The sequence below is a fragment of the Globicephala melas genome, chromosome 16, assembly GCF_963455315.2.
Source record: "Globicephala melas chromosome 16, mGloMel1.2, whole genome shotgun sequence".
Lineage (NCBI taxonomy): Eukaryota > Metazoa > Chordata > Mammalia > Artiodactyla > Delphinidae > Globicephala > Globicephala melas.
In genome coordinates this window covers 78,241,002-78,255,789 of record NC_083329.1, presented here as the reverse complement: position 1 = coordinate 78,255,789, position 14,788 = coordinate 78,241,002, and the positions used below count along the sequence as shown (strand labels likewise).

General features: G+C 41.0%; 1 protein-coding gene and 1 non-coding gene across 2 annotated transcripts; both read right to left on the bottom strand.

The window, feature by feature from the left end:
• Positions 1-2,784: 2,784 nt before the first annotated feature.
• TOMM20 (translocase of outer mitochondrial membrane 20) lies at positions 2,785-14,788 on the bottom strand (the record flags this gene model as incomplete). The annotated part of the gene is made up of 5 exons (XM_030839541.2): positions 2,785-4,302; positions 6,263-6,405; positions 9,436-9,517; positions 10,099-10,145; positions 14,536-14,788. Coding segments are annotated over 5 exons (570 nt in total), but the record flags the coding sequence as incomplete, so codon positions are not given.
• On the bottom strand, positions 13,961-14,092 carry LOC115843546 (small nucleolar RNA SNORA14). The gene has a single exon (XR_004035807.1). It is a non-coding gene; the product is annotated as a small nucleolar RNA SNORA14 (small nucleolar RNA).

Here is a 14,788-nt window from a genome sequence, read left to right as displayed (position 1 = left end):
AGACCTGCTGGCCAGTGTCGGGCCCAGCAATCTGCTTTAACAAGGCTTCCATCAGAATCAGATGATTCTGATACATCTAAGGCTGGGAAAACACTACTACAGAATCCTCACCTGTTGACACTAAAGCAGGGGTTCTTAACCTGGGATCTGTGATCCCCCTTAAGTCAAAGGCAAGTGTGCATTTTCCTGGGGAGAAGCTGCAGAACCGTCAACTTTCTCAAAGGGATGGTAACCAAGAAACTTGATTCTACGTTGAATCATCAAATTCAGCAGAATTCACTTCTGCAGACATACACCAAGCCAAAATTTCCTCCAAGCCTTTTAATATCACGTACGCAGCTGAGGCACAAGCAATAATAAAACTGCGTTTTTTATGTTACAAGAAAGGAAATTTTGTGTATCTGCATGATATACCAATTTTCTGAAAAATCTCTTCTGCGTTGACATTCACACACACTCTGGTCCACAGGCTGAGTCAACAAAGTCAGAAAGGCAGGCAAGATGAGAAACCGTCAAGTTTACTAAGAAGAGGACTCCAATGTTTACCGACTGCCCACCACACACACTGTACCAGGTTTTACACACTTTACAGAAGTGAGGTGTGAACCTAATTTCTATCTATCTAACAGAACAGCGCTGACACTGCCAGGTAAGCCCCCGTTTTAAGTGCTCTTTAAGTACAAACCGTGGAGACGACAGCGGAGGAGCACAACAAAATGACAACCAACTGCTGAACAACCGTCGATTAAAACAACTGGCAGCTACCAGAAGGCGGCATTCTACACCCAAGGACATAAAGAAAGCATGAGAAGGTTGGAGAGGCGCCCTCTCGCCACCATCAAGTCCCACACCACCTGAGCGGGCGACCCCAGCTAGAGGACACTAACATCGCAGAGCCTCACTCCCGCGTGAGCGCGGAGCCCCATGGGAGGCTCCGCAGCCGGGGGGGGGGGGGGGGGGGGGGGGGTCTGGCATCGGGAGCGCATTTGGCTGTGAAGGCCGGTGCGGCTCGATCGCAGGAGCCCCACAGGACGGGGTGGAAGGAAGAGGAGACTCCGCTCCGGGAGGGCGCACGCAAGCTCCCTCGCGTGACAACGGTATGACTGCACAGCAGCCTGAGCCCGACCTACCTGCGGGTCTTGGAGGGTCTCCTCGGGAGGTAGCGGCCGTCTGCGGCTCTCTCTGGGGTCATAAATGCTGCTGGCAGACATTTTGGGTCCTTGGTCCCGGAGACCTGGTCCAACCAACAGCCTGCAGGCTCCAGCGCCGGGGCGCCTCAGGCCAAAGCACCCAAAGGGCAGGCACCCAGCCCCACCCATAAGTAGACAGGCCGCCTCGACTGGAGCCCAGGGCCACCTCCTCACACGCCACTAGGCCTAGACCCAGCCCCGCCCAACAGCGGGCGGGCACCAGCCCCTCCCCTTCCGGGCACCGGCAGGAACCGCGCGCAAACCTCTAGACCAGCCTCGGCCACTAGGAGGCAGACGGCAGCGGCCGGGAAACTACTGAGTCTGCAAACACAGCTCACTACCTACCCTGGTCCTGTACTGGGACACACAGGACATATCCCACAGAGAGCCACTTCTCCCAGGTCGAGAAATGTAACTAAGCTACTACGTATAGGTTGACAGAGGCTAATGCAAAGACAGCACACGCGGACGCGGAAGCCAGAAGCACGAGGGGCCATGAGCGACTCCGAGAATCAGCAGAAACGAAGGCAAGGCCTGGAGTTTTCACAGGTGTGGAACTGGTGAATTTATACAGATATGGTGAATTTCGATATAAATTCAGTAATAAAGTGGAGCAGCCAATCTACTGGAAAGAGCTCAAGTAATGACTGTAAAGATGATCCAAGAACTCAGGAAAAGAATGGATGCACAGTGCGAGAAGTTCCAAGAAGTTTTTAGCAGAGTTAGAAAACATAAAGACCAACCAAATAAGAGTTGAAGAATTTAAGCACAAATTGTGGAACCAAAACAATAGATCTCTGCCCAAGGAAGCATGCCAACGTGCACTAACATTTCCATTTCCAAAGACCTAAGTGTGCTGCAACATTAGTACATGGGAACAACCAAGCTATTATCACTCTACTTAAATCTTGGGTTGAGCACCATTCACCCAGCATCCCCACCGCCTGGTTCCATTACTGTGTAAAACTTTAGATAGTAAACAGTGTTCAGCAATTACTTGTCTAGACGGAAAAAACTTTTTTGGTATTGGTTGTTGTTTTTAACAAAACATAGCTAGCTTTCAAAAGTGGTACCTAATTTTAAAGCACCAAAGCTGTCACTCAAATAAGATGTACTTAGCATAATCAGCTCTCAAGTAAGGATATCACTACCTTCAGTAAGCATTAATGCTGATTATTTCTCAGAAAGCCAAGTGATACCCAGCTTGGGCTGCACTACAGTTCACAAGGGCACATAGTCTTCATTCCCTCCTAAAATAAACCTAAGTTGACCCCTCACACTCCTCCAGCCAGTCCTTAAGTTTTCCTGGGTCCATTCCTCTCTTGCCAAGCTGTCTGCCCCTTGCTCTTTCCCCACCTACAATCCTTCTGACTGTCCCAAGTCCATCCCCCGTCTGGGAAGATGCAGGGCAGAAGAGTGTTTCCTAGCTGCACGGTCAATTACTGACGAATCACCACTATACTGTTTTGGATTTGGGATCCTACTAGGAAAATGAACCTACCAACACATGTTTGAACTAGTCACCCCACTCCACCTCACCCCTCAAAAAGCATGCAGGCTTGTCACTGAAAAAAGCACACTGTTCACAAACCTGGAAGGTTCCTGAGGAAGAGTCCTTTAATGTGCAAGGGACCTAGTCTGATGTTCTTATTTTACAGATGAGAATACTGGAGTTGAGATGTCATGTGGACTTGCCCAAGGCTGGCAGCTATCCAGAGTGAGAAACTAGAACCACACTCCAAACTCATCCCACTACATCCCAACCACCACAAAACCCTGCAGTTAAAGTTTTTAAGAAAAACAAAATGTCTAATACACAGAAAAGGTCTCTCTACATTCAGACAGAATAAAGGCAACCGGTACAACGAGAAATGCTCAACAAACACCACTAAGTACCAAGGATCTTTATTCTCAGGTCTGATACTGAATCTGTGGCTGCAGATAATGTCACTATTTTGAGAATAAAAGGTCCCATTATCTTCATTCTTTGCAAGTCTTCAGCCACAAAGTTATACCTTATTCCCATAACAAGATAAGTGAATCAGGCTGGAAGGGGATTCAGGAGGTACACTGACGATAAAAGCAAAGGGGAACACAAACTTTTACAAGCATATTGTCCCAGCTACCTTGAAGGTTAAATTTCAGATTAATTTACAAAAGTAGTGACAGAAACATGATTTCACTGAAAATCAACACAAGTTATACCTTAAAAAAAAATCAATTCAGAAATACTAAGTCAGGCAAGCATGCAAAATTCAGAGTATTAAAAAATGCAAGGGCTGGTTGCCCAAACAGATATATCCCTCAGAAAAAGGGATTTGAAAATGCTGAACAGAACCAAAGGAATTAGAAGCTGAATCAGCAGACCAATTCCCTCATTTTATAAATGTGGGCAGACATTAACTGGCAAAGCTTACTCAGCTAGATTAAGGGTGTACACAGATCTAATTCCTGGTGCTATTTGCAACTACACATATCTAAAATACAAGGAGATAAATATCCGGAACACATTAGGCCCACTGATATAATCAACGGTGGGAGTGAAGTTACTATAGCACAGCAGCACATTAGACATATTTAAGAGATTAAATGGAAAGAAAGAATCTCTTAAAGATTTTAATGCTCAGTTTTAATACACAATCAAGTTTCCATCCAATCATCTGATGTACAGCAAACTGTACTAGCTTAAAGGAAAAAATTGCATTCTTCAGTTTTCTTCTACACTTTTTTTGGCCTATCAAAACTGAGCATTGGGTATTTTTAATTTAAGTAATATGATGTTATACATGTACATTCTAACTGCACATTTTAGGAATAAACAAAATCCATATCTCGGTAACTGATAGTGTATTTATAAAATCAAAACCTATCAGAATACACTTTTCACTGAGAAAAATAAATAAAACAGACAAATGGATCTACACAAAGTAAAAATTAACTTTGGTAGATCTCAGTGTAGGACAGTCCATAACAAGCGTATTTGCCCTTACTCCCCCAGAGCTGATCATCTTCCAAGTTCAGATTTTTAAAATATTTTAAAATTGAGATTATTATGTTGACATATTTCTCATTCCACATCATCTTCAGCCAAGCTCTGAGCACTTACAATTCTCTGAAAGAGAAAAGAATTTTTAATTTTTAGAAGTATGATAAGCATTTAATCAGGATTCTAAGTTCAACATAAAATGCCCTTTGTATCAAATCTCTGAATCAAATCTTGCTGAGGTTTACCCATACTGAGATATCAACATTTAACACTTCATACGTTGTTTTTATCTGAGAAAATAATGATCGTCAGTCCCATCTCAAAATTCAAGTCAACAAAGGAACCATAACATTATATCGTGTTACATGTTAGTCAATTTTGTAACTAAAACCAAAAAGAATTTAAGATCTCTTTTCACTCCCACCGGAAGAAATACCAATTAGTGCTATACTGATCATTCTATCCTCCAAACATTTCCCTTTTCTGCCTGTAAATGGTCACAGTCATTATACAAAGACATCATCCTCAGGTCAATTTCCCAAAAGCACTATGCTATGCTGTCAAAGACAGATAATCTTAGAGGATTCTGACAACTGACTGGGAACCACATTAGTCTAAAATAAAAAAGACTGAAACTCCTTGGTTTTCCAACTCTTTCCCTTAAATCCTTTTTTTTTTTTAAACATCTTTATTGGAGTATAACTGCTTTACAATGTTGTGTTAGTTTCTGCTGTATAACAAAGTGAATCAGCTATACGTATACATATATCCCCATATCCCCTCCCTCTTGCATCTCCCTCCCACCCTCCCTATCCCACCCCTCTAGGTGGTTGCAAAGCACCGAGCTGATCTCCCTGTGCTATGTGGCTGCTTCCCACTAGCTATTTTATGTTTGGTAGTGTATATATGTCCATGCCACTCTCTCATACCCTTCCCCCTCCCATGTCCTCAAGTCCATTCTCTACGTCTGTGTCTTTATTCCTGTCCTGCCTCTAGGTTCATCAGAACCATTTTTTTTTTTTTTTTTTTTTTTTTTGCGGTACACGGGCCTCTCACTGTTGTGGCCTCTCCCGTTGCGGAGCACAGACTCCGGACGCGCAGGCCCAGCGGCCATGGCTCACAGGCCCAGCCGCTCCGCGGCATGTGGGATCCTCCCGGACCGGGGCACGAACCCATGTCCCCTGCATCGGCAGGCAGACTCTCAACCACTGCGCCACCAGGGAAGCCCCCATTTTTTTTTTTTAAGATTCCATGTATATGTGTTAGCATACGGTTATTTGTTTTTCTCTTTCTGACTTACTACACTCTGTATGACAGACTCTAGGTCCATTCCCTTAAATCTTTAGGACCCTTTTCTTTTCAGTCCCTTTCCAATCTAGATGAGTAAAGATTAGTTTAAAGAATTGTAAAGATGAGTTTAAAGAATTAACCAGTCATTTTACTAATTTTTAATTATATCAAAGATGAAAATTCATTTAATAGACACGATATTCCAAAAAGTAGATTCATTCGGGCTCCTTGAGAAGGATTTAAAAGGAATGCATTTTAATTAACTCCTAAGTTATGCTTAACCTCTTATTTAAATGGGATGTAGTCGAATAGCTCCAAACTTGAAGCCCACCTCAGCAGCAGCAGAGACACTGGGGCCTTCAGACAAGTGAGGTCAGAGGGAACCCAGAGCCCTTTATGACCTGACTTCCAAGCCATGCCACCTTGGCTCCTCTGGCCTCTGCCAGGCCCCTTAACTGCATGCGTGGTTTCACACAAGAGGCAGAAAGCTAGGTTCAGAAAGTAGCTGGGAGTGGCCTGAATTTGATGATTTGAATACTAAGGCCTGAGATTTAACACTAAGAGACATAATTCCTAATCGACTTCCTGGGCACAATCACTAGATTTTATGCCCCCTCATTTGGATGCTTTTCTCTTAGGGAAGAAAAGGTCAAGCACTGACATCTCCTTTTCATTACATGGAGGAGAGTTTCATGATGTCATCATGTCCACTAGGCTCCTTTTTAAAATGCCAATGTCCCTAAACATTTAACTCTCAGATACTACTCACTTATTTCATAACATTTCAAATCTTTACCTGACTAATTGTTGGGAGCTTAGTCAGAAGCATCTGGAACACTGGTGGTGGAAGAGTTTGCTGCAACACTTGCAGTAACTGCTGTGGCTGTCCACACACAGCAATCGCGTTTGTCAGATGGTCCACACCCTTCTCATATTCACCTGGAAGATTTACATAAACATAACATGAGACTGGAAAAGCCTTTGCCTTTGTTCAAAATTCAACCCTAAAGTCTTCACTGTATCTCCAAGTGAAAATGACCAAAAACATTGTGCAAGTAAAACCTAGAAAATATAGTAAGTACACTCATATAACTGATTAAGAAGCCATGAACAAGAATGAGTCAGATTATATGTACTGATATTGAAGGGACTCCAACACACATACAAAGAGGGGAAAATAAGGTACAGAAATGTCCAAGTTTAAAAAAAAAAAAAGAAATGTCCAAGTTTATTACTATTTATATACTAAGAATACATAAGAAATTGCTAACAATGAAACAATATTTTCTATGAGAATAGAGAACTGGAAGATTGGGGGACTGAGGTAGACAGGCCCAATTTCACTTTAAACTAATCCCTTATACTGTATGAATACCACCACATGTAAGTAGACACTCTAAAGGCCTTTAATCTCTTCTGAACCTAGTCATCACTGGCAGTCAACCTCTCTGCAGATCCAACAGCAAAAAATGCCAAGCAATCCTGGATACATTTACACATTTACAGGACCTCAATCGCAGTCAACTTGTCATCTTGAGCTACCTTCGCACATGATGTTGCTACAACTTTCGCTGACCTGATAGCCAGATATCAAGTAGTATGTTTTATAATACCAACAGCATTGAAAGCACCATATAATCCTTTTATGACAGAGCAGAGGAATAACAAACCAAGTGTTACAAGATGGAAGTCGCCATTTGGTATGAAACACTGCTGTGTTGAGCAGAATGCTCTCGTTTCCCCAATGCCTAGGCCCTCCCTCTCAGGGAATTCAAGGTGCAGCCTGAAGGAGACGTGAAAATGTTTCCCTGATTGGTAGCTAACTCATTTTCTGTTGTAGACTTTTTCATTGGTTCTCCTACTCACTGATTTTTAATCTTAGTTTGTTGGCAATTTAATGTAGGGACTGTGCCATTTGTAACTCTTTCCGTGAAACTGAACAAATTCTGATTATGTCAAGAAATTATTTCCTGAGCTTCTGGGTTGGTGAATACATCGAAGTACTAGGAGGGCGGCACCTCCAGAGAAGGCGTGGAAGTCCCCACCCCCTAACCCTACGCCTCTCTTCTGTCTGGCTGCTCCTCAGTACTATCATCTATAATAAACCAAAAAAATAAAAATTAAACTTAAAAAAAAAAAAACAAATATAATAAACCAGTAAACAAAGTTTTCCAGCCCTGAGTAAGAATGTGACCAAACAAGGGAGTAAAGACTCTGGTAAATGAGGAGGAACTGCCTCCACCTAGCATTTCCACTTGAAGTATTCAAACTGAAGAAACCATTAACTCTACAAAGAAGAATTAAAAACGGAAAATATAAGACTTAGGTCTTCCACATAAGATGGGACTTCCATCGGGGACACAATGGCTCCACTGACTTGGAAATTAAGATGCCACATGGCCAGTGAATCCTCATGCCACTGAACTTACAGGCAACAGACGGGATCACACTGTTGTCTGAGGATATGAATTCCGATTATTGAACGGAAATAGAGTGACTATACCAGAGGGTTATGTGTAGAACACAGGGGATCCTCTGAGACACCTCCTAAAACTTCTAAACACACTGGAAACCACTCATGAACAACCACAGCAATTCAGCGCAGTGAAACAAACCGCTTCCCCTCTGCCCTTGCAGCTCCAATCGCATTCACATATCCTGAGACGAGCTCTTGCCCAGCTAAGCGAGTATGCTTATGGAAGACCCCTGGACGCAGGAGGCCTTGCCAAGCAATAACGCTCACTGCCTAAGCTGCTTATGCTTTCTCATGGCTTACTTTTCCCAAATTCTAACCACCTGAGTCTTCTACCTCAGGCTGGGTTGGTAGATTCCACCAGAAGAAAAGGCAGCTTGGCAGCTGAGTTAAGTACCCCTCTGGGTGTGTTGGGCTGAAACGGGAGCAACGTACGCCTGGGAAAAAGAACAACTCTTCTCTACCCTTCCTTGACCCCCCCGTCCCCCCACCACCATGAGTTAACTTTTCTTTTCCATCTGGATCTAAAGGCTAAAGACAAATAGACAGATGCCCACAGTACATGGATCTCCAATATAACCCAAACATACGCTCTATCCTTAGACACATATCATTATACATGCTTTTCTTTTTAGATATTAAAGTAATACAGTCATAGCCTCTCAAACGATCCTAATGAGGATTTAAGTGCTTTACCTTGCCTTATGATTAAACTTCATATTTTTCTTATACCGTGAAAAAAGTCAATTATTTCCTAGCAAGACGTTTCCATTTTAATTTATAAATATTAGCAGCTTACTATACCAATCAAATAAAAAACAATTACTGCCTCCCTTACCTCTCTCAAGAATTATTTCTTATGAAACAGGAGACATGATAAAAAGTAATATCACCATCGCAAACCTTTTATGTCTCCCCATAAAAAAAAGGGAAAAAAAACACCCCACAAATGACCTGCATCATGTAGTTCAATACTATCTAAATCTATTATAACAGTGAGAATAAGAAAAACAAGTTGACACGTGATACTTTTTTTATTAATGACAGAAACTACTTCAAAGCTACTTTGAGATAAAAGCTAATTTGACAGTAAAAATATTTATAAATACTTCTGAACAGGTAAATTAACCTTCAGCCTCCTCTGGGACTTATTATATTAGCCATTCCTTCCTATAAGTACTAGAAAAGACCTGAAGGTTAGATGAAGGAGTTGAGGGAATTATACTCCCAGATATTCTTTCAGTCACTATTTATATATTACACTATGACTGTATTCTCTAAAGTACTTAAAAGCAACCTCATTTGTAAAGATTACTTGTCCTCATATTATTAAATGTCTCATATTATTAAATGCCTAAAAACTTGTCTTGAAGTATTTACAGTATCTTTTTAAACAACAGCCCACACTACATTAAAAAAGCCACTCACCACCATAAGTTTATATTAGTGTGAAGAATTTTGCCTTGTTTCCTAGTCTTCTAATGAATATTAATTACCTTGAGCTAGTAACTCTTCACCAAGCTGTATTTCTTCAAGGAAGAATTTCTGAACGGCTTCAGCATCTTTAAGGTCAGGTAACTGTTTAGAAATAGAATATTTAGTAACTGATACCCAAATTACTCCAGGAATATAAACAATACAAAAAATCATGCCACTAAAAAAACCTGAATAGCTCATTATGAAAACTGACAAAAAGAAATTCACTCTTCAACAACACTCGCAAGGATTAGAGGTTAGTATCTACATTCAAATAAATGCAAGAAAAAATACTTTTTGATCAAAGTGATATTTGTTCTTAGAAAACTGTGAATCAAACCTAAAGTAAAAGGTAAAGAGTACAGGGCTTCCCCGGTGGCGCAGTGGTTGAGAGTCTGCCTGCCGATGCAGGGGACACAGGTTCGTGCCCCCGTCCGGTCCGGGAAGATCCCACATGCCGCGGAGCGGCTGGGCCAGTGAGCCATGGCCGCTGGGCCTGCGCGTCCGGAGCCTGTGCTCCGCAATGGGAGAGGCCACAGCGGTGAGAGGCCCGCGTACCGCAAAAAAAAATATATATATATATATTTTAAAACAGAAAATCAATGTCTGATACCAATTAGCATTCTCAAAATACACATTTGAAGTAGACTGTAAAATAATTGTTTCTCTAAAAGAGATTATACCTTGGAAAGTCCAGCTCTCTCCTTGGCAAGCTTCTGTTTCTTTCTTCCTGCAAGAAAGGTAATATTTTCATTTCATCATTATTAAAATGGGAATCAAAGGAAGTCTAAATGCTGTGGCAGTCATTCATTCTATTTGCAAAACATGCTTGACTCAAGCTCTCTTCTTGTGATTTGTCAGGGTCATAAAAATTGTTCTGGTCAATGAGCTATGGACACTAGGACATTTCTGGGCAGAAGCGCTTTCCTTCCCTCTCAGGCACCAGGATGAGCAGTTTACAAGATGGAGACACTCCCTCAGCTGGGTCTCTTGAGTAATTATCATAAGCAAAGCAAGCCTCTCCTCCCACCTTCAACCTACACAGGACATGAAACACGAACAAAACTCAAGCCACTGTTGTTTCGGAGCTTTATTGCTGAAATATAACAGACTCTGTCTTTACTGACTTTTGAAAACTACCTGGCATTCTTAAATAGGGAAAAAAACAAAACAACAACAAAAACAAAAAAACAAAATAAAACCAACAAAACCCCCAGCATTTGACAGTTTTCTTAAAAAAAAAAAAAGAAAAAAAAGCATAGTTTTTATGCATTTGGCAAAAATAAGAGGGAAGAAGGGTAGCACTCAGAAATGATTCTTAATTCAACTACTGCCAGCTAGTTAAGAAAAAAAACCCCTCTGCCTAAAGTTTGTAAGTTGTTTTGGTTTTTTGTTTGTTTTTTGATATGAAATAGCAATACTACAAATCTTAGGAGTAAGTGATGCTGTTTAAATCTGTTAGTCAACCCTTAAAACCAAATCAATAATAGGACACTAACAGTATTTTAAGTTGTTGTTTAATTGTACACCCTGTGTGAAAGAGTGTTGGCACAAGGAAGCTCGGGCTTCCTTTATATCCCAGATCTTCCATTGACTAGCAGTGTGACCTTGGGCAAGTTACAGTTAACCGGTGTCTCCCCTTCTCTGTATGTAACAACTGGTTTATGAACAATACCTGCTTCATAGAGTTGATATGAGGATTAAATGAGTTAATGTATTTTTAAACAGTGCCTGGTTGGTATCGTGAGATATAAACATTCAGTGTATTGACGGTGCAAATGTCCTCTTAAAACCTTAAAGCATTCTATAAATCCAAATTTCAATACATGACTAAAGAGGCAGTGACCTGTTTGCCTAAGTGCAGAGACAGATGGTTAATTTACTACAGTCAGGGAACCTTTTCTTATCTACACTTACAAACTAGGTTTAACCACACCAGTGTCTCTGGCCAACTCTAGCCCCCAGATTACATAAAGTGCTACAACTCTAAGGCTTAAAAACTGTCTTAGCACTTTCAACAACAAAAAATAGGTTAAAGCTATCTTACATATTATTTTGAAGACTGTCTATTTTCCCCACCAGCTACCTTTGCTAGGTGTTCATCACCGGGCAACTGTGGGGAAACAGAACGCATAATATATTCTACCCCCAATTTGCTTAACTAAGGGTTTCGTTCAGCCCTCTTTAGGCAGAAAATAATGACTGATAACCAGACTATATTAACTAATTACTAAGTATCACGGTACAGCCTAGTGCTGGGAGGGTACTACAACTAGAAGAGAAAGCCCTCACAGAGGAATTGGACATGGAACACTTGGATGTTAAGGGTAAGCACCTGTTTTAGATGTTACATGCCAGACACTATTCTAAATGTTATTAATTAGTTTATTTTATCCTCATAGTAACCCTATTATCATCGCCATGTTACAGCACCTCAGAAGTTAAACCTGGAAAGTTTGTGGAATAAACAGAGAAATACAATATGCTAAGTCAGAATTATGGAAAATGACAAAAATGATAATGAAACAGTATTAGTTTCCAATCTTACAGGTTTTTTTTTTTAAAATGGAGTGGAGAAGAACGCATGATTGTTGTTGAATGTTTGATAGTTACCAAATTTTAAGATCGCTTAGTTGCTTTAAATTTATAGCTGTTAAGATTAAAATTGTGGTTTAATTTATAAGACAATTAGCTTGTATAAATTTATAGCTATAAGATTAAAATTCTGGCTTTACTTTTATAAGACAATTGTTACATTAACTTATTTTCAGGGACAGTATCAAATAGGATCTCTGTGACAAAAGGACACAGAACACACTGAAAAACCAAGGAGTTACACATTCAATCAGCAAATCGACTCAAGATTTGCTAGAAATCAGTCCGAAGTGCTACTGTGTAACCTAACAAGTTAAAACAGACTAAAAAAAACTACATAAAATATGAACTTACAAAAAGTCCCAAATCTAAATCATTCTTAAAGCATTCATTTAAATGAGAAGATTACTCAATATATCTTAAAATGATGAATCATTTTACACAGTGCTGTATAATGAAAAACATCTATAGTTGGCACTATAATTTGTAGATTAATTTTCATTTATTAGTGATTATTTAGATATAAATTATGCTGTAGGAGTTCTGGTAATCTGCTCTTACTAATGGAAGGTTTAAAAAAAACTGAATAAATTAGAATCCCAGATCTAACCTCAAACCTATTTTAAACATCTTAACTCTCTTCCTTAAAAAAAAAAAAATACACACACACAAAACAAAACCCCAGAAACACTGATTTGAAAAACGCTGCCCTTTTATTATAGATGTAAATATTCTATTAGGAATTAGGCTAGAAAAACACGAAATTAAACTAAACTGAAATCAATTTCGCTCCACAAATACAAAACGCCATCAAGTTCTTAAAATCGGTCAACCATACAGACTTTAAACAGACTGCAAAATTACTCTGAATAAGGTTTACCTGGTAAAGAAAATATCAAATAATTATATTCATAAACAATCTTCAGCGTTCATCCATTACCATGTGCCAGAGGTACTGTACTAAACTCTACATTATACTATTTTACAACAGAGGAAAACTAAAGGTTGAAATCCGTTGCTCAAGGGTTATTCAGCTACTAATTCAAGCCTGACCACTTAAGTCACCAGGATACTGCTGAAACTAGAAAAAAAATTTATGGATTGAGGATGATGGAAAAGAAATTCTGAAAATAACAGATTTCTCAATTTGTCCAAAATGTTAGTTTCATGATTTCTTCAACCAAAAATTCATTTTCTCAAGGTTTAACAATAGAACTGTAGTGTTTCCAAAGAAAAAAAGGTTAATCCATTCTTTACAGAGCTCTGCATCCACGCCATCACCCCCCAGCTATTTCTGAAACTACAGGAAAATTATCTAAATTCCAACAGTTACACTCACAGCCAGCATTTACAGGGCCTTCTCCATGTCAGGAATGGTGGCAGGCACCTCAAATATTTTAATCTTCAAAAAACCAACTAGAGGCATTACCTGATTTTGCAAGCTAAGAAAATTAAGACTCAGCCCAAGATTATGCTAATCTGTGACTAACCTGGGCCAGAAAACTCAGTGTCTGAATCCAAAACAGCACTATTTCCATTACTCCACCTAACCATAAATAAAATAAATTATCTCCATATCCCTTTCTTCCTGGGACATAGGAGAGCTAGAATCAGATATCATATTGTAGATGGTATAAGAGCACCTTTTCCAGTAAGGTAGTCACTAGCCACGTGTGACTATAGAACATGTGAAATGCCTTATTTTAGCTTAATTAAGCAGTAAATCATTAAATAGGATACTCACTTCTTCGTACTTCATGGGCTTTAATAACTTACATATAAATTCTAATTTTATGAACTGTTTTGACTGAGCAACCTAGGTAAGTTACCAAAGTTATTTTTTAATGCAACAAATTTGCCCTTCTATTGCTGCAAACGAGCATACCTCCGAAATTCAAAGATCACAAAGGTTTTGGTGACACGATTCCCCTCTTGTAAATCTCTCTTAAAAGATGTCGCAGGTATGAAATAAGACTGAGCCACAGAAGCAAAGCCCTTTGGACTCCCCTGCAATCTCTATAGCATTCACTCATATCTTGGAAGCCTTTAGAACGAAGCTACCAAGAGGGTTTAAGAATGCAACCTTATCGTTTGAGAACGATACCGAGCTGGATTTGCAGATTTGGTCTCAAGCACAAATTCGTAATACAAAAAAACTCCGCAACTTTCGAGCTAGAAATAGAGGTTTAGAAAGATCAACAGCAAAAAGGACCACAACCCCCGCCCTAAATCATAATACAAACAAAATATGCATCTACACGCCGAAAAGTGTTTGGGGAAAACAAAATGGGAAAGCTCCCTCCTCCAAAATGGAGGGACTCGTGCGGGGCACAAGGGCCGGGAGCAGCCCTGGGAGCGCGCGGCCAGCGCCATCACCTTTCTCTGGCTTGTTCGCTCGCCGCCCCAGACCCGGCAGCACCACGCGGCCGCCCAGCACGCGGCGGCCCGGCGAGGGGCAGGAGGGGATGGGGACGCCGGGGTGGAGTGGGGAGGCATCAGGCCCAGGAGACAGGGGACCCACTCACGTTCCCGCAGCCTGTTCTTGAAGTTGGGGTCACTCCGCCTCTTGCGGTCGAAGTAAATGCAGTACCCGATGAAAAGGGCCCCGCACACGCCGGCGGCGATGGCGCTGTTCCGGCCCACCATCTTCTCTCCAACGAGGAGTGGGGTCGGCGGCGGCAGGGCCCGCGAAGAAGCCGTTGGCTCAGAACTCTCGGAGCGGACTGCGCCGCTGAGCCCCGACGCCCGCCGCGAGGGACGCGGAAAGGCGGAGATGCG